This window comes from Delphinus delphis, chromosome 11 (genome assembly GCF_949987515.2).
Source record: "Delphinus delphis chromosome 11, mDelDel1.2, whole genome shotgun sequence".
Taxonomy (NCBI): domain Eukaryota; kingdom Metazoa; phylum Chordata; class Mammalia; order Artiodactyla; family Delphinidae; genus Delphinus; species Delphinus delphis.
The window spans coordinates 93416297-93436597 of NC_082693.1; the positions used below are offsets into that span (position 1 = coordinate 93416297).

A 20301-nucleotide genomic window follows, 5' to 3' on the forward strand; every position below is an offset into this window, starting at 1 on the left:
GGGGAGGGTGTCTGTCAGAGCCCAGGAATCTGGGGCATGGGTGGGTGCTGAGAGATGAAGCCAGAGACGGGGGCAGTGGCCTGATCACACAGAGGGGCCTGGAGCGCGTGGGCAGGTGCCTCCCCGCAGACTCATGGCAGCCTTCACTAATTGGAAAGCAGCTCATATCCTCCCTGAGTCTCCCCAGCATCTCCCATCATGTGTCAAAGGACAGGTGGGTGGCCTCACCTGCTGGACATACTTCAGGCTGTCTTGGTCCCTGGCTGGGGAGCAGGACCCCAACTTTCCAATGATGACTTATGGGGGGAGAGAAGGGACTGCCCTTGCCCCAGGGTCATGTGGGATCATGGTGACCTGTGAGGGGCTGTGCTACCTACCACCCCTGGGTCGTGCTCACTTTCCAAGCCAGGTCTCTCCCACCCTGGAGCTAAACACAGTTGATCTTTTTTTTAAACCACAAATACCAAACTTTGCATTTATTGTTATTAATTTCACCTTATAGTGATATCTTGGAGTCTTGATTCAGTCACTCACTACATTTATTTCCTGTGTTTGATCAGCCCAGGACAGTGAGCCCTGTGGCACCTCACTAGAGACTCTCTTCCAGTGTGTGACAAAGTCCCACTAATCCATGGGTAATAGGGGAACCTACCTCACTGTCTTGTTTAAGCTACGCTTTTCTGCATTATAGTCCATGAGGAGGCAGGGAAATATTCAATGACGTTCTTGTTGAACTTGAGGTTTTCTTTATCTGTATATCTCCCTTGCTGCGTCAAGCTGGTAATACTACCGCCTCCCCTAAGCAACAACATGAAGTGGCCGTTGACGTCTGTGGGGAGGGGCCTGGGTGCGTCTGTTAAAACCTTCCCCAAGAATTCTGATGACTGGTGTCTGTGGTGGGGTTGAGCCAGGGCTCTAGGGCTGGGCTGTAGGGACCTTTCCAGAATGAGGCTGAGCCAGAGCCCTTGCCAAGGGCATGGCTGGTGTGGGCCCCGCCTTGGAAGAGTGCAGGGCACAGTAATGGCCTTGAGTCTGATGTCCCTTGAAAGCTTCTGACTATGATGGTATCCTGGAAAGGACCTCGGTGTAGAAAATGGAGCAGCCGAGGGATGTGCACCCTCCCCAGTCCTCAAACATACGTTCAGCCTTGGACCCCTTCTTAGCGCTCCTCAAAATTCAGAGAGTGACAGGATTACTGGGGCACATGTTAAAATATAGATTCTTGGGCCTCACCCAAGGGATCTAGACCCAGCAGGTACGGAGGGCCTAGGAATCTGCATTATACGCAAATGCCCAGGTGGCCCTGATGCAAGTGGGTCTAGTTCATTTGACCCTCACAGAGCCCCTCATTGGGAGTGCTTCAAGTGGAGAGCATGACTCCCACTTCTGGAAGCCGCAGGAACGAGGAGAGGCATGGGGAGGGCTCCATCTCTGATCTGTGTCCAGGATCTGAATTAATGCTCATGACAAGCAGATGTGCTGTGTCAACGGAACAGTGGGGACTCCTTGTAAGACTTTCTATCATCGTGAATAATATTAACACAAATAGCAGTAATGTCTGGAACTCTGCACCTTGGCCAGGGAGGGAGAAGGAGAGGCTGGACCAGGATCTATCCCACCCTGGAAACAGCTTCTCCCGAGAGTGCGTGGGGAACAGTTTCTCCAGCCTGACTCTTCCAGGCTCTCGGGAAACAAAATGTCAGTAAGGATTGTTCCTTATCCCTGGACTAGAGCTTTCTAGGAAGATCAGGCAGACGTGTCCCCTCTGTGACTGCTTGCTGAGAGTTCCTATTGTCCAAAGTGCCCCATCAGTGGGACTTTAAAAAGCAAAGGGAATTGAATCCTCTTAGGCATTATCCAGGTGATAAAAATAAGGGCATCTACTGTTTGCTGAGCACTCAGCTTGGGCCTGATGCTCTGCATTATCTGGCTTCATCTTCAGACCAGCTCTGCGAGGGAGGGACTGTGGTCAGTTCCATTTCACAGATGAGGCACAGGGACAGGGAGTGACCTGCCCGAGGTCATGGACTGGTAAGGAGCAGAGTCAGGAGTTGAATCCAGGCAGCTTGGCTCCATGGGCTGGGACCAAATCCTGGTTCTGTGTAACTTGCTGGCTGTATTTGTCAGGGATGCATTTGGCTGCAAGTAACAGAACATATGACCAACAGTGACTTGTGCAAATCCTGGGGTGTTTTGTCTGACATAACATGATGTTCTGAGGTCAGTGGTTACCAGTGATGGCTCTGTGATGTGGGGGCTGATGTCCTTGTGATTTTCCAGGTCTTCCTCTCATGGTCACAAGGTGGCTGTTGAAGCTGTGGGCATCGTGTCTGCACTGAAGGCAGAAAGGATGAAGGGAGACAGGGCTATGCCAGCCGCACCTGTCTACTTGGATCTGGAAAACAGCATTTTCTTTTCTGCAGATCTAGATCTAGATCTAGATCTAGATCTAGATCCTTCCCCTGTCCCAGCATGCTTGGCCAGAACTGGATCTCATGGCCATCCTTAGCTGCAAGGGAAGCTAGGAAAATAGAAAACATCATTGAATTTGGGTAAGTCAACCAAGAATCGTTCCCTGGGGCCAGGCAAGATTGGAAGACGAGAGAAAGCGTATTGGGTGGGCAGCTCTCCGGGTCTGCCACACGCCTCTCCTAGGGCCTGAGTTTCTTTGTCTGCTCTTGGCCAAAGCTGTGGCCCCACCATGTCTCCAAGTCCTGGTTGGAGCCTTGGGAGCACTACCTGGGTGCACATGATCTGTTGAGAAATCTAAAGTCAATTACCAACCTGTGTAAGCTCCACAGAGGCCCACGCCCACCAGCAGACCCGCTGTGGTTACCAGCATCAGAGAGTCACCACTGGGCTGTTTCCAGAAGCCTTTGCTGCCGGCCTCCCTCCTGCATGGCTCTGTGTGCGTGATCTCTGGGTCAGGGAAGCACTCCATGTGCCAGCAGGCCTAGGGCATCCTCCTGGCTCTGCTGCTGACTTTACACCCTGCTTTATCCTGGGCTCTACAGGTCTGTCTGCTCCAAGGCCTGCATGCTGTGGGGCAGGGCTGAGGCTGAGCCATTGACCTGGAGTCCCTGGAGCCTGGCCCTGAGCCAGCGTGGCGGAGAGGCTCCATGACATGTTTGTTTTGTATCTTTGTGTCCAGTCGCTGCAGAGCTGGGGGATCTGGGGTCATTTTCTTGTAGCCGAAATGGCCCTTGGGTGGGTGTGGACCTGGGAAGGTTCCAGGGAGAATCCTGGTGTGGATGCTTTTTCATCTGCATATGGAGAAAAGTGGGAGGGAGGGAGAGAGTGATGATCACTGCTCTGGTCCGTTTCCATGGAAACAGGATGCTAGATGTCATGGGGGGCGGGGTAGGGGGTAAATCACCAGAGATTCTCAGGCTACAGGTTGACAAGCCAGACACCAGTCGATCATATATCATTCAGAATTCTCTCAGTTATATGGACAGGAGCCTGCCGAACCTTGTTTAAGGGAGCTTATCATCTCCTTTACTGAAAGTCGAGGGGTCTCTGACTTCAGGGCACGCTTAATCCAGAATCCTGAAAGATGTCACCAGGCAGCGTGTCCTCCCGTCTCACAGCTCTTCTCATTCCTCTGTGTTGACCTCCATCCCTGGCAGCTTTCCTCTCAGTGGGGGGATGGCGGCGGACAGCCCTGAGTGCCCAGCCTCCTCCCTCTGGTTCAACAGAAAGACACCTTTGCTTTCTCAGCCACTCCAACGAGGGCGGAACAGAGCCTCCTTGGCTTGGATCCCTGAACCAATCACTGTAGCCTAAATGCGGCCGCACTCTGATTGGCCAGACCTAGGTCAAGACCCATCCCCTGGCGCTGGGTGTGGGGTCGACGTCTCTCATACCACGTGGCCTAAGAGTGGGGAGGATGGACTTGGAAAATCCCAGGACTGTTACCCTACAAGCAGAGAAGGGTGCTCTAGGTAGGCACAAGCCACTGCTGCTTAGGTAGGTTACCAGAACTAAAGTTTCCTGACTAGGCTGGGCTCTCTTACATCCCCACAGTCCAGAGAACTTGGGGTTGTTAACCTCATTTCCCAGATGGGGAAATGGAGGCTCAGAGAGATTAACAGCCTGCCTCAGGTCACACAGCCCGTATGGACCAGATCTGGGATGTGCTCAGGTACAATCGTCCCCAGAGCCCACGCTCACTCACAATACGAAGGGTTTTACCTTTTCAGAGGCCAAAATATTCTAGTTGATCTCCCCTGGAGGACTCTCAGAAGGATGTGGGGTGAGTCTCGGAAGAGGGACCTTTCCCTCAAGCTGTGGTAGAGCCGAAAGAATCTCTGTCTGGTTTCCAGCGGCTGTGCCCAACTACCGTGGTGCCAAGACTACCCTGGAGTAAGGGAGCTGAATTTTGCGGGAGGCATATTTGGGATGTGTGCTAAAAAATTATATATCGTTGTTTGCCTGAAGTTCAGACTTAACTGGGCATCCTGTATGTATCTGGCAATTCTACCCAGAGATAAAGTCACTGGAGTGTTGCCACCTGAGTGGAGCCTTGTCGAGAGATGGTCCAGGGTCTCCTACTGCTGAGGTCCCCAGATTCCTTTGTGGCCCCCAGTTCCCCCTTTACTCTGAACTTGGCCTGAGTTGGTTTCAGTGCATCAGTTTCTTTGTCCAGGGGCTAAAGCAACCCTGTTCTTCTGGTCTCATAGGATTCGTGTGAGGATATATGGTAAAAATGACCCATAAATCATCACACGCTGGCCAAAGTCAAGGGTTAATGTTATCACTCCCTAATTCTCTCTTTCCATTATTTCCTTCCTCTCTCCCTCCACTGAACACCTACTATGTGCTGGGTACCAGCACAGTAGCATAGGCTGGTGGTCTAGTTATCAAGCAACACAGGCCTGAGTCATCACAGAACTGCCTCCTGACAGATGATCTGCCATTTCCAGCATCTCAGCTTCCTTTCCATTAGCTACATCTTACGTTACATTTTAAGAAAGCCCCTGTGGGTCCCTTGTAAAGATTGAGGAAACACCCTATTTTTATCAGCAACACATAAGAATCATCTCCTGGGAGGGGTATTTCCTGGAAATATGTTAAGTCTCAGTCATTTTATGGTGCTTCTTGTCAGCTCCAAGCTTCTTTTTTTCTTTTCTGATCTTGTCCCTCAAGTTATTTGTTTGACAAGCTGGCGAGGGAGCCGCCTCCAAGCCAGGCCCTGGGCGGGGGGCTGGGGACTCGGCTAGGACTCTGAGCTGCCCCTGAGAAACAGGGGCAACGACAGCACCCCTCAGGGCCAGAGCTGCCCTAGTAGAGGCACAGTGGGCCACAGAGCAGGACAGTTCAGTTCTGCCTGGGGGTGGGATCTGGACAGCCGGGAAGGGCACTCCAGGTAGAGGGACTGGCGAGTGAAAAGGCGTGTCAGCTGGAAACAGCATGGTGCACTCTGGGAAACTGAGATGGTGGGTGTCTCTGGACTGCAGGGCAAACGGTGGGCAGTGCTGGGGTCACGGTCAGAGAACTTCCGGAGGCCCTTCCTGCCTGGGCTTTCCCCGGCAGGAGGTGGGATCCAGGGAAGGGTTTAAGCAGGCATCATGTGATTCGTGGGCCAGTGTGGACCGAAGCAGCAAATGAGGCTGTGATATAATAATAGTTGGCTCTTTCTTGTGCCAGGCCCTGTCCCAGGCACTGAACCCGTATGTGAACGCATTTCACCCTCCCCACACCCCCATGAGGTCAATTCAGTGACTTGCCCAAGGTCACATGGTGCGCTAGCAGCAGAGCTGGGATCGGAAGCCAGGCTCGATGCTCTAACCATGGGGCAGCACTGCCCCATGGCTGTTGGCTCCACTCCACGTGCTGCTGATCCAGTTTACTGGTACTTACTGGCCACCTGGCCAGCTGTGGGAGGTGCTCACGCCTGGCCTGATGACTGATGAGGTGGGGAGGGGTCATGCAGAGCTCTTGGGTCCCCCCACTACTCAGCTGGGTGACCTGGGTTCTGTCTGAGCCTCAGCTTCCTCATCTGCATTGGGCGCCGTCCTCCCACCGTGGGAAGGGGTGTGAAGTGCTTGGCACATGGCGAGTGCTCTAGAAACCCCTCTGAATCGGCAGGACTCTGAGTTGCCAGTGAGAGAAACCCAACTCAAATGACCCCCAAGGCCCAGAGGGCAGGTCCTGGCTCACGTGCCTGGGAAGAATAGAGGGCAGCTCTTGGATCCGGGTGCAGCTGCAGGGAGTGCTCGAACCGTATGGTCAGGATCCTGCTTCTCTCCAGTTCTGGCCTCGGCCTTCCTTTGTGTTGGCAAAACTCTCGGGCCACCACGGAGGCAAGATGGTCATTAGTGCCTCCGGGTTTCCTGGCGGTGGCTTAGCCAGGAAGAGCACCTCTTCCCTGCAGTCCCAGCTCAAGGACTGGCTGCCCCTCATGGCCCATCCTGAGCCAGTCGTGGTGGCCGGGGAATGGTTGTCCACTGGTTGACCAGGCCTGGGTCTCCGGGCCTGTCCCGGGAGCCAGGGGAGCTGGCAGTGGGGCAGGGTGGACTCTCAGCAGGAATCCATGGGGACGTCCCTGGAGAGCAGATGTCCGCCCTGCCTGCCCACCCTGGCACGGTCCCCACCTCAGCACGGCCACATCCGAGCCCCCCTCTCCAGATGACATGCCACCCGGGAGCTGGGTGCAGTCAGCCTCCTCCTGGGGTGATGTCAGGACGAAAGTGCTCGCTTTAAAGCAAAATTACTTACCTAATTAGGCACTTGGGAGCTGGCAGGAGGCAGTGGGGGTTTTTGTTGATTTTGTTTTTAGACTTTTAGCACTGACGCTGCACCATAAAGTAACTGTGTAATTAGGGTTAATTTCTCGCTCCCGCAAGTGATGTCTTACTTGGGGCCTAAGGGAAGTCAGCCGGGTGGTTATTCACCCGCAGAGCGGCCCTCTTCACTCTCTTTTTTTTTTTGGAGGTGGGGGATGCTCCCTTAGCTTTCATCCAGCGGGGAGGAGGAGGAAGGAGGTGGAAGGTGGCTGCTTCTGTCACAGGCGTTCTTCATGCTGCATAGATTCCCGGGGCGCCGGCTCTGCGTGGCGGGGCTGGAGCGGGGTGCGTCTGAGGAGAGAGGAGCCGGCCAGCGTCCAGCATCCAGCCGATCAGGCGATGGCTAATGCTGCAGCCCCGCCCTCGCCGGGGGCCCCTGCTGGGACTGCGGCCCAGTTGCAGGGTAACCTGCCCATGACCAGCCCCTCGCTGGCTGTTCCCTCTCCGCTCTCTCTCTCTGTGCCTCCTGGGATCACCCCCGAATAAGCGGCTGCTCCCAAGCCCCTGGCTGAGTCTGCTTTGGGGGAACCCAAACTAGACAGGAGGTGTGAACAGAGTGTGGAAGGAGCCAGAGCAGAGAGGGTTGGATTCAGCCTGCCGTGCAGGGAGGGCGTGAGCAGGGCTTCATGGAGGAGGGCGTCTTGAAGGATGAGAGCGAGGAGAACAGGCAACGCGCAAAGCAAAGGGGGCAGAGAATCGCGTGTTTGCTGAGCTCGGCGGGCCTGGCCTGGTGCCCGAGGTGCATGGAGTAGGGGCAAGGGGTGGGGGGAGGGGGCCGAGGCCAGACTGCAGGGCCTTGAAGGGCAATGGGGAGCCATTGAGGGTTTAAGGCCAGGAGTGACACAGCTAGATTCGAGGGTTTTTTTGGCTGCATTGGGTCTTCATTGCTGCGCGCGGGCTTTCTCTAGTTGTGGCGAGCGGGGGCTACTCTTCATTGTGGTGCGTGGGCTTCTCATTGCGGTGGCTTCTCTTGTGGAGCACGGGCTCTAGAGCTTGGGCTCAGTAGTTGTGGCGCACGGGCTTAGTTGCTCCGCGGCACGTGGGATCTTCCAGGACCAGGGCTCGAATCTGTGTCCCCTGGATTGGCAGGCGGATTCTTAACCAGTGCACCACCAGGGAAGTCCCTAGATTCGCGTTTTAGGAGGTTTGGACTAACGGAGGATGGGCCGTGTGGAGAGGAAGCAGGGGGCTGCTGCAGCTGTCAGCAGAGAGGGCTGGGTGCTGGAGCTGTCAGTGACTGTCCCGCGTTGGGCTTGTCGGTGCACAGTCACCGTCAGGACAGCGTGATCCCAGGGCAGAGACTTAAACCTGCAGTTCCTACCTCCCGGCTACTCGCTCAGCTCCTCTCTCCCCGGCCTTGTCCAATGTCCAGCTTTCTATCCTCTTCCTCTCAGGGAACGAGAACTACTGGATTCCTCACTGCGCACCTGCTATCTGGTACGTGGGCCTCTCACTGCTGTGGCCTCTCCCGTTGCGGAGCACAGGCTCCGGACGCGCAGGCTCAGCGGCCATGGCTCACGGGCCCAGCCGCTCCGCGGCATGTGGGATCTTCCCGGACCGGGGCACGAACCCGTGTCCCCTACATCGGCAGGCAGACTCTCAACCACTGCGCCACCAGGGAAACCCCTATTTGCTCTTTATCACCAAAAGTATTTACAGCTGGTCTCGCTCCCCCAGACGGGAGATGCGGCTGCAGCAGGACACCCTCCCCCACCACCCAGATAGGTTTATGAAGTATAGAAGAGAGAGTTAGGACCTGGGAGAAACGTTTAGGAACTGAGATCCTGCCAGCCGCCTGGTGCAGCCAAAAAACAAACAAACAAACAAAACCCCCCAAAGCCAAGACCGTTCCTGCTGCTGAGAACTTAGTGACTCATCACATTTCTCTTTTTGACTCAACTGCCAGGAAGCTCAGAGCTAAGATCTTGACACTAAATTCTCCCAGAAATTTCTCTTGAGGGCTTTTCAGTGGGGACCCTGAGGGCTGATTAATTCTTAGGGGAATTTTTGTAGTAGAGGATCGGGTCAGAGGTGAAGGGAAGGGACTGGGTCACTGTGTCGCTCTGGGTCTGTCAGGCTGTGGCTGCTTCGTCCCCTTCAGAGATGGGGACAAGAGTCAGATCAGCCTCCCATGAGGTGGGATCTAGGAGGCGTTCAGACCCTAAAGCTTACTAACTCTGGGTAACTGTGGGCCTCGGTGACACCCAGCCATAAGTTGTATCTCACTCAGGACCCAGAGGCCGGCCCCCCGCCCCACTTATTTTAGAGAAAGGAAGGTGAACCTGAATCCTCACCATGGGACCTGACTACACAGCGCATCTGTAATTTCCCGTTCTTGCCTCCCAGCCTATCCTGGGGCAGGGGCCATGGTGGGTGCCCCCAACTTAATTAAGAACCAGTAGTCCCAGACGGTGGGCTATGGGTTCCTTGAGGGGGGATGGAGGGGCACAGAGCCCGTGTGGCTGCGTGGGGCGGGAGAGTCAGGGACCAGGCAGGAGTGTCCTGAGGGCTCCTGCGGCAGGCAGGCCCTGGTGTGGCTTGTAGCCGTGGGCCCGGCCTGGTCCAGGGCAGCAGAGAGAGGGATGAGGTGGGATCTGAGAAATGTAGAGGGGGCTCGAGCAGGCTAACGCAGGTAACACACACAGGAGGCCCTCAAAAACCATTCGCTTTTCTGTCTACCCATCGTCTGTGAGGCACCTGTTTGTCTCTGTGGTGAGACTTCACGGGATGGGAAGAAATCCTGGGCTGGGATTTGCTGGGTCTCGGCAGGTGTGCTCAGGGGCTCCTGGGACGCAGTACCTGGGTGGGTTCAGTCTGGCGTGGGCTGGGATCTCCCACCTCCTGCACACCCAGCAAAGCATAAAGCGAGCCCACTGGCAGGAGGGAGAGAACCCGGCAGAGAAGGAAGAGGGTCTGAGTTTGAGAGGCTGGGGCCTGGGGGAGGGGCTGCCTGCCATGGGGTGGCTCTCCTAGGCCTGGTGTGTGTGTGCGTGCGCGCGTGCGCGTGTGCGCGCCAGTGTGAGAGCCTGTTTGTGTGCCCGTGTGTGCTGCCCCCGCAGTGCTTCTATCACACACATCTCCCGGGCTGCCTGGAGAGCTCTTTCCACCAAATACGAACATGACGGTGTGGCTCACCCACGCGCGGAATCCTTACGCCGCCCCACGCCTTCGGCGCCCCCTTCCCAGATCACCCACTACCCCTGGGCGCCTCAGCCCTCACCCTCTCTGCCTAGCTGCTGCCCCCACTGACCCCCCTCCTGCCCCCTCCTCGGGACCCCTGGTCTCCGTCTCCAGTTCTTAGGTCTCTGTCACTTTTTTTGTCATGTCCCTTCATCTGAATTTGGGCCCTGGTAGGAGTGAGTGTGGCTGAGGGTGTCCAAGGAGTGAGTGTGTACGTGTGTGCGCACCAATGGTTGTGTGCAGACGTTTGATTCCGTGTTGCATTTGTGTGTGTGTGTGTGTGTGTGTGTGTGTGTGTGTGTGTGTGAAAAAGGAGAGAGAGAGAGCACACAAGCATGGGAGCCGGAGCCTGTGCCCCAGAAAGCCGGGAGATGATGGATGGAGGCATTTCAGGGAGACAGAGCTTTCACTCAATTACTCTTCAAGCAGCGGGAGGGGGCGATGGCTCCGCAACAGTCGGACAGGTTTGCAGGGTGTGTAGGAAAAGCCTTCACTTCCCGCTGATGGCGGCAACAGGTGGAGCTGGCAGCAGTGCCGGAGTCTCAGGGTGGGGGGCCCAGGTCCGGTGACTGGGATGTCTGGGGTCAGGCTGGGGCTGCAGGCCCCTGGGGCCTGTCTTTCAGAGGGGGAGACGGGGGGCAAGAAGCAACTGAGCAGGAAGGGTCTGACGGACGTGCAGGAAACTATAGAGGGGACACCGGAGATCTGCCTCCCCTGGAGATCTGGGGAGGCCTCCTGGAGGAGGCAGACTGGAAGGGGAGGGGGACCTGTTTGGTGAGGCCCCGAGGATGAGAACTGAGGCAGTGGTGAGGGCTCCAGTGCTGTCTTTGCTTTTCGGTCTCTCCGCTGCCTGAGTGCGGACGCCTGAGGGTAGGGGCCGGTCTGAGTCAGCACCTAGACTGGCCTGGTTCATCATGGACACAGGTGTGGAGAAACTTCCAGGACTCCAGGGGCATCTGCACAGAACCTGAGGAAGGTTTCAATGGACAGAGATGATGGAGGTGTTGCAGGCAGAAGGGACAGTGGGAGAAAGGCCGGGAGTGGGCCCTGCGAGGCTGGAGCCGGCCGCCTTGCGTGCCCAGGAGAGGGGTTATTCCTGCAGACCAAGTACAGTTTGCGCCTGGCCTCGTTGAGCTGGGAGTTGGGGAGTGGGGGATGGGTGTGAGGGGGTGGAGGGGGGCAGAACTGGTGTGACTCCTGGCTTGAGCCTCTACCCGTTTGCTGGGTGACCTGGGACACGTGATGTCACCTCTCTTACAGCCTCATCTCTTCATAAATCTGGGCGTCTAACCCTGGCTTGGGGGGCCCCTGGGGGCTTGGGGAGACGGAGGGACTGGGGCTCCACTCCGGCCTCTGCCCTCAGCAAAATCTTCGCAGACGCTGCTGCTGCTGTGACTGTGATGTCCAGTCACCGTCTGGGCTCAGCCTGGGGGCCTCTCGGCAGTTCCTCCGTGCTCCCCTCTGAGGAATGGGGCGAATCCTCCCTGTTTCAGAGGCTGCCCTGGAAGCGCGGGCAGGAGCCGCCTGACACAGTGCTGGGTACGCGGTGGGGCCGCAGGGTCTCTGCCCCTCCATTCCCTCTGCCCCTGGCCGCATCTACCGGGACCCTCAGGGCAGTCCACGAGGTGGATGTCACCTGCGCGGCTTACAGAGAAGGAGACGGGCCCAAGGAGACAGCCCAAGGCCAGAGGGCTGACTGGGGCTTAGCCGGGTTTCTGACCACTTTTCTTACCCTGTCCAGGCAGGCGTGGGCGTGGCTGGCCCGGCCGTGGCCCTGTTGTTCCCGTGCTCTGGGCCTCACTCTTCTCCCCTCTCTTCGCAGGATGGTTGAGTACTCCCTGGACCTCCAGAACATCAACCTGTCGGCCATCCGCACCGTGCGTGTCCTGAGGCCCCTCAAAGCCATCAACCGTGTGCCCAGTGAGTTGGTGTCCCCTGCCCTGCCCCAGGGCACTCACTCACTCAGCAGAGACTGACCGGCATCTCCCCATGCCAGGCCTGTGCTGGGCACGGGATCCTTCAGTGACTGGACAGATGTGGGCCCTGCTGCCAGGGGTTCACGGGGCACTATTTGGGCCTGAAGATGCTGGAAGGTGGCCCTGGTGCCTCTGGGTCCCAAAAGGACTCAGACTGCAGCAAATACTGGCTTTTTGGGGACAAGGTTCCTTGTGGGGGGACTGTGAAGGTGGCAGGTGTGTGAAAAGAAGGTGCTTGGTTTGAGGGAGGGCGTTGTGCAGCATTCCACTGGGGAGGGGCTCCCAGACCCCCCACTTGTGCTGACTTGGAGCTCGAGCTCCCGACCCATCCACTGACCCCCTCCATAGGTTCATCCCCCACAGGTCCATCCACCCACTCCCCCATCTGACCGGCTGCCCGTCCATCTGTCCGCCCACCTAGTATTGAGAGAGGTTATCTGATAACAAAAACCCCTGACACCTGCCCAGAATCATCCAGCTTTCAACGCTTTTCATCTCTGTGATTTCTTCGGAGCCTTGCAGTCCCCCTGGCGGGAGGTGGGTTAGTCTCATGAAAAACTGAGATGAAAAAACTGAGACTTGGAGACTTGAGGTTACTTGCCCAGGAGGTCTCCTGACTCTTTCCACTGCCCTGTGTCTCGAATGGGATGGGGATCTAGGGAAGGAGAGGGGGAGGGCCCTGCCTGCAGGGGGCTTCAGGCCTGATGGGGAAGGTCAGGAACTTTTATGAGCATCTACTCACCTCCTGTGTGCCAGGCTCTTGACATGCCGCTGGCTGACTTAACCCTCTGAACAACCTATGTGAGGCTCAGAGAGGTTAAGTGGCTTGCATAAGGTCACACAGCAATTCAGGGGCAAGGCAGGGATCTGAGCAGAGTTATGTCTGTCCTAAGCCCAGCTCTTTCCCTGGCTCTGTCTGACCCCTTGCTTCTCTTCCCTGCCTGAGCCTCAGTTTCCCAATCTGCAGAAGGTGAGAGGGCTCCTGGCACCTCGTCCTCCTCCACAGTCACCACTGACCCCACTCTGCCAATACCCAGGCTTGGGGCCTTGGGGGTCCCTGCCACTCGCCCTGCCCGCCTCTCTGCAGCCGTCCGCTGTGAGTGCCTGTGGGGCCAGCCTGACTCTGGGCTCACAGAGCGTGTTGGTCAGCCCGGACAGGCCTGGCTGGGCAGTGGAGGCTGTGCTCTGGGATATTTGTGGAGCAAGGTGACCTGGGAGGGCAGGTTGGCACAGGTTGTGTGAATTACATAGGGGGTCCTGGAGTGCTGGAGTCTCAAGGTCGCATATACAAGGTCACCTCCCCACACATGAGCCTTGACATGATGGGAAACTCCAGGGGCCCCTGAGAGTTGCTGTGAAGGTCCTGAGGGGCGGGTTGAGAGATGGGGGTGGGGCTGGGGGTGAGCGGTGAGAACCAAAGCTGTGGGGGGGGAGGGGCAGTTCAGCTATATCACCTTTGTCCCTCCCACTGTCCTGGGGAGACTCCCTCGGGGGCAGGGAAGGGACATCCAGAGAGGCCACCCTAGGTGGCAGACTGTCTCTGTCCTTCCCACTTGCCACCAAGCCTAGAAGTCTCCTTAAAGATTAACTTGTTCAAAACCATCTTTACCCCTTTTAACAAGTGTGGAGAATGAGACCCAGAGAGGGCCATGACCAGCCCAAGGTCACACAGCAGGTTAGTGGGAGGGACTAAACTGGAGCCTGTTTCTAACCAGCCCACCTTGCCCAGGGGTGCATGTTCCTCTCTCTCAGGCGCCACCTCCTACTGGGAAACTGACCACAAGGCAGACTTTGTTCCCTCAGCGCCCAGAACTATGCCTGGTGTGTGGAAAGCGCTCAGTAAATAGGTGTGAAGTGGACCCGCTGGCCAAGTTTATCGAGTAGCTGTTCTGTGCAGTCAGTGCTCAGACGGAGGGGTGCCAGGCATGTGGAGCTTATGGGGGTGCAGGGAGGGGCAGAGTGGGGGGCACTGGGGGTCTGAGGTGGAGTCAGCTGTGACCCAGCGGAGCGTGGGGATTGACCTGGCAAGGGAGTGTTTTAGAAACGCCTGGCAGAGTGGAGTGGACACAGCGGATTGCTCTGGTAGTGTGGGTGAGCCGTGCCCGGGCCAGGCAGGGTGGAGAGGAGCAGGTGGGCAGAAGCCCTGGTCCCCACCCTGGAGAGTCACGGAGGAAGCCCAGCGTCTGGCCTGGGCAACCTCAGCAGGGAAGGCACAGGGCAGGGGCCGCATCTTTCCTGGGCGCCCCCTTTGTGCTCCCCATTTCTGTTCCAGGGGAAGGCAGGGGTTGCCCTCAGGAAGCAGCCACCGTGTGGCCACTGTCACGCTCCTAGCCATGCAGCCCACAGGCCCGGTACCCTTTCCAGAGATGCGGGTGCCTGTGCCGGGGTCACACAGGGGCGTTTGTACACGATCCTGCATTCTGCGTCCCCCGTCAGGTCTCGGGATCTGACAGGCATGGGAGCAGCGACGTGACAGCACATTTCAGAAGAGATGGTCTGGGTGGGGGCAGACAGGATACACACACAGGGTATGGGCCTCTCTCTCCGGGTGGGTTTCTGTACACCTGTGCGCGTGTGTGCGCGCGTGTGGGTGTGAGGGTCTCTGTATCTATGAGAGACCATGTGCTGTATGTATATGTGTGTGCACGTGTGCGGGGTGTGGGCCCACGTGCCTCTCCTCCCTGCCCTTTTCGCCCTCTCTCGCTGCCCGCGTGAGGAGCTCATTTGCAGCTCCCGGCTGTAGGGGTCACTTCCAGGTCCCCAGAGCCAGTCCGTTCACTTCTCTGGAGAAGGGCGGGGCTGGGCCCTGCGCTCCTGGAGGTTCCGGTTTTGGAGGCTGGGTAGCCCCAAGGGCCCAGAGAGGAGCTCGGCTCTTTCCTTAGGGGCCTCTTTCCTTCTAATAGGCTTCGCTGGGAGGCCCAGGGTGGCCTGAGGTGGGCAGTTCTGTTTCCACTCCGAGCTGATTCTGCCTCTCAGCTGACAGACGAATCTCGAATCTTGCTTTCTCAGAACCTGGAGGCACAGCGCTCCAGGATCCAAAATAGAACCGATGCGCCCCCCTGGAAAGGGACCTTAAGATAAATCCATCTTCATGAGCAACTTGATTAACAGGAGCCTCAGGCTGTTGGAGCAGGTCCTCTGATCCAGACCCTCATTTACAGAAGGGGCAGCGTCCTTCCCAGGTGCCAGGAGCTCTGCCCAGGGTCACTGGGGAATGAGTGGCATGGGGGGCGGGGCACAGAGTCTGAGAAGTGTCTCTTCGAGAAGTTTGGTTGGTTGCCTTCTTTTTTCTTAGATGTTTCCATGAACATTCCAGGTCCTCCCATTTACTTATCTTTAGAGCCCTTCTGCCCTGGGACGTCTTCTTTTCAACAATAGCCTGTAGCTTTCCATGTGGCCACTAGATGGCAGGCTAGAGAATTGGGACTGGGCAAAGTGAAATTATGGGTTATTAATTGCAAAGCTGTGGAGAGGGGGGCGGCTGCCTGTAGTTTAAAAACACGACCAACGAGGAAGACTGAGTTGGGTTGTCAGGGAATGTAATTTCTACTTCTTAGCTCTGCAGGGAGCCTGCTGTGTGACCTGGGAAGCCCCTGGGTGTCTCTGGGCCTCAGTTTCCCTATTTGCACAAAGGAGGAGGAGGAACTGATTAGATGTGTGGTTCTGACTTTGTCCAGGATGGTTGGGGCACCTGGGAGTCGTGGTGCTCTTTACAGAACCTCGTTAAAAATATGTCCCTCCACTCTACTCCTGCCAGGTCTGTCCTGGCCACTGAACCGTTGGTGGATAAAGGGCAGGAGATAGTGCATGGGAGGAGGTTAGGGAGGGAGAGAAGAAGCACTAGACTGCCAGTCAGGAGGCTGGGTTCTGGTTCCTCGCTGTGTGACCTTTCATAAGTTGCTATCCCTTTCTGGGCCTTGGCAAGATGGGGCTGGATTATCTCTGAAAGCGCCCCCTCCTGGCACCAGCGGACTCCAGGCCTCACCCAGCCTATACACCCCCCAATCAGCTGCAGTGCCTCCCAAAGCCCATTGGCCAAGCCATTTAAATATGAAAATGCTTTTTTCTCCAGTAAGAAACTAGGGCAGTTCTGCTAAAGCCTGAGCCGGCTGAGTCTGAGCTGCTGGCCCACATCTGTACCCTGCCACTGCACACCCTGCCCAGCCTGTGCAGGGGGTTGGGAGGGAGGCCTGGGGAGCGCAGAGGCAGCTGCTGGGGATGCTGATCCTCGCCTGGGCCCCTGCCCCCTTCCTGGAGCCCAGTCCAACTAACAACCCCTGGGTCAGCAAGAAGCCACCTCTGTGCAGGGGCCTCTGGGATGGGGCTGGGCTGGGCAGGGCCCAGGGACAGGGAGGCAGAGCTGACAGTGCTGTGGGTGAGGCTTCTGTCCGGCCCCAGCTGCAGGCAGGACTGGAGACTTACTCTGTGCTGACAGGCCCCGGTTCTAGTTCTTTCTCCTGCCTGTTGTGGGACGCTGGGCCTCTATTTCTCCAACGATAAGATGGGGTTAATAATAGCAATTTCCATATGGTTTTGTAAGGATGAAATGCCCTCAGGTGTGTAGAGAGCTTAGCACGGAGCCCTGTATGCAGTAAGTGGCCAACAGGTGCTACTATTATGAAGAAGGTGCTGGGAGCATTGGGGGTGGAAGGTGGGGGCGTCAGGATCTCTTTGCAGAGGCTGGTTTTGGAAGATGCTCAACAAGGACACAGAGGGCTGGGGAGGGTGGTCCCTGCAGACGGAGTGGAATTGCATGTGCCAAGGTGGAGAGCAGGAGCTGTCCTGGGAACAGTGGGGCTGGGCAGAGGACTGCGTGTCATGGGGAGGTGGAAGGTGAGCATTCCACATCTTCTAGGGATTTCCTATTAATGATAAATGGCTAAAATTTATCAGGTGCTTTACATGGGCTGTATCATTTCACCTTCATAACAGCCCTAGGATGTTGGTCCCATTGTGATGCCCACTTTACAAATGGGGAAACTGAGTCAGAGAGAGGTTGAGTAACCTGCCCAAGGCCACACAGCTGGCCAGAGCTTTTTGCTCCTTTTCACAACCTCCTTCCCTTCCTTTTAGTGTGTAGCCATCTCAGCCGCCCACTCCATCTGCAGGGCATCAGGAAAGACCCCTGCCCACATCCAAGGTCAAAGTAGAAAGGCCCCGTGGGCTGAAGTAATGCCCTCAAGGCCCCTTCTCTTCCCATCTACCCCCAAGTTTGGTGTGCCCCAGACCTCCGAACGCCTTTCACTGTCAGGGTGCAGAGTTCTCGTGGTGCCAGGCCCCAAGCAGCCCGAGGGGGATGAGTCAGGGCAGGAAGGAGGATGGCGCAATGGTTAGTGCAGAGCGTGGTGTCTGAGTCACCCTGCCAGCATTCAAAGCTTGGTCCTGTGTTAATTAGCTGCAGGACCTGGGGGAAGATTCTTCTTTTGTTTCGGACCCCTGTCTGCACAAGGGGGATGGCACACAGCACCATCATGTGGGTTAATCTGCAGTGCCAGGTGTGGAACATGTGCCCTGTGAACTGCCCCATCCCTGCCCTTTTCACAGAGGGAGGGTCCCAGTGTTGAGGCTACAGACCGCTGCATCCAGAGCAGTTAGACCAGCGTTTGTGCCTGGGATCTTGGCCAGTGGCTCCACCTCTCGGACCTCAGTTTCTCCATCCATAAAATGGGGTCCCAGCCCTTCCTCGCTAGGCTGTGGGGCAGCAAAACATCCTTATGACATCTGCTCCTAGAAGGTGCCCAGGGAAGGTGCAAACACCGTACGTTGATCACGTGGGGGTCTCATACTCCGCATCTATTGGCGGTGGGGCTGGGGGACCTTGAAACAGAGCTTGACTGAGAATCTCAGCACTTCCACTCTGTACGTGTGTTTAATGGGACTTGGGGTGCAGGACCTTGGACTTCAGACTGTCTGTCCTTGGATCCCACAAGAGTCCCCCAGCTGCCCTGAGGAAGAAAGGTCTGGAAGCCCCCAAGGAAGGAAGGGAAGGGAGGAGGAAGGTGGGGAGAGAAGAGAGAAGAGGCAGTGGAGGGGCCCGATTTCCCCAGGGCTGCTGCCTTTCAGAAGAGGTGGGGGTGGGCGGGAGAGCATCTGGCCAGAACATCTGATGAGAACCTGGCTTGCGAACAGTAAAGAGCAGCCGGGACTGTGAGAGGAGAGATGCTTGGGGTGGGGGTGGGGTGAAGGTACCCCCCGCCCCCCGCACCCTACCGCCACCTCCTCCGCCGGGGTCAAGTTCTGTTCTGCAAATCAGGAAGGAGTGATTCGTGGACAGGACACAAGATGAAGGGAGAGAGGCACTGTGTATGCATTCATTCATCCATTCATCCGTTCACCCAAAGTAGCATCCACTAAGGGGCAATGGGGCCGGGCCTTGGGTCAGCTGTGGGGTCACAGAGAAGACTCAGATGCAGCCCCGTCTCTGTAGGCAGACACTCAAGCCAGGAGCTCTGGGCGGGGGACGTGTGCTCTAATGGAAGCATCAGGGCCGAGGGGAAGGGCCACTAACGACGTATTTTGAGGAGGCTTCAGACAGAAGGGGGCGCAGGACGTTTGAAGAAGGAGTAAAAGGGCAGGAAGGTACCCAGTGGGGGGGTACCTTCAGCGGCACAGGACCAGGCCCACCCTCTAGGGAGTGAGCCCTGACAGCCTTGGGGAGGAAACCAAGGCCTCCCCTGAGGTGGAGGGTGCAGGGCTGCAGACTCCTTGCTGGGGATTGTCTCTTATCTCAGGAGTGGGCACTGAGGGCCCTCTTCAGCCCACAGGCCCCTCCCAGGCTGGGCTGGGGCCAGTAGCTGTGTCCTCGGCAGCCCAGCCGTATGCTGCCTGGCCCGGCCTCCCGGTGCCCACTGTGCCCCTGATTAGTTGGCACCGGCCACGGCACGGGCAGCACACGGCCTCTCCCGGCTGCTCAGTGCCCTCCGCTGACCTGGCCAGACCAGGGAGAGAGGGGAGCCCCCAGGCCGAGCACAGCCTCGGCGCCCCTTGTCCCGGGCCTGGCAGAGCGGCCCCGCTAATGTGGGCTGACAGTTCCTGTCTGCAGAGAGCACCCCGGACCCCCAGGGGAGATGCCTGTCAGGAAGCACACCCCCGTCTTCCTCCTGGCCCCCTACGGCCACCAGGGCCCTCTGCCTCGCTGCTGCCCAGCTTTCCTTAGGGCGGAGGGTCTGGTCTGGGGGGTCCCCGGCGAGAAGGGGTGAAAAGGTTGAGCAGTTCCATCAGTTTGCCCATCTGTCATCCATCTCCCCCAGCTCCTGGCTTTAAATGCCACCTAGAGACCATTTCTACCCTGATGCCACCCACGTGACGCTCCAGGCCATACTTCTCTCTCCTGAACCCCAGACCCTGAGATCTTACGAAGCAACTTCACATGGGTGTACACCACGCACCCCAGACCCCACCCATCCCCGCGGACCCCCATCTTTACTGAGGGCTGCTCCGTGCCTCTAGTCTCAGGCCCCCAGCCTCGGAGATGCCTGGGTTCCTCTCCACCGCCCGCATCCACATCCCACCCTCGACTCAACCTTCAAGAGGTCTCCTGAGCCCAGCCATGACCCCCTCCACTGCCACGTCAGGACCAGCCACTTCTGCTTCATCAGGATGGCAGGTGAGCAGTGGCTGGGCCGGGCCGGGCAGGGTGGAGAGGACAGGTGGGCAGAAGCCCTGGTCCCCACCCTGGAGAGTCACGGAGGAAGCCCAGCGTCTGGCCCAGGCAATCTCAGCAGGGAGGGCACCGGGCAGAGGCCGCATCTCTCCTGGGCGCCCCCTCAGTGCTCCCTATTTCTGTCCCAGGGGAAGGCAGGGGCTGCCCTCGGGAAGCAGCCACCATGTGGCCACTGTCACCCTCCTGGCCATGCAGCCCACAGGCCCGGTACCCTTTCCAGAGATGCGTCCGCATGTGCCAGGGTCACACAGGTGTGTTTGTAGACCATCTTGCAGGCTGGCGCCTCCTAACGGGCCTCCTTCCTCCTCCCTGGCCCACACCGTCCATTTTCTCCCCAGCAGCTGGGAGACCATGTGTCTCTTCTGCCCACAACACTCAGAGTGAGTCGAAGCCAGAGTTTCACATTCACTTGCAGGCAGCCCCGTTTCCCTCGCGTCTTTGCCCTGGCTCTTCCCTCTGCCTGGAGAGCTCTTCCCCCAGCTGTGCGCACAGCTGCTCTATGCATCTTGCTGGTGTGGCCTTTCCTGGCCCCCATTTTATACCAGCCTGACCCCCGGCCCCAGCCTGGCCCTCCCCATCTCCTCCCCCATTCTACTTTTTGTGTTCGTAGCACTTACCACCCAACAAATGAGGAAATGTACTTACTTATTACGTTTGCTGTTTCTCTGTCTCTCCCTACCCCTACCTAGAATGT

The 20301-nt window shown here is 57.4% G+C and overlaps 1 protein-coding gene across 1 annotated transcript in view; it reads left to right on the forward strand.

Annotated features, from left to right (window-relative positions):
- Positions 1-20301, forward strand: part of CACNA1I (calcium voltage-gated channel subunit alpha1 I) — a 106816-nt gene that overhangs the window by 26600 nt on the left and 59915 nt on the right. The window contains exon 4 of the mRNA XM_060023965.2: positions 11791-11888. Within this exon, the coding sequence (XP_059879948.1) occupies positions 11791-11888 (98 nt within the window). The remainder of the gene's footprint in view (positions 1-11790; positions 11889-20301) is intronic.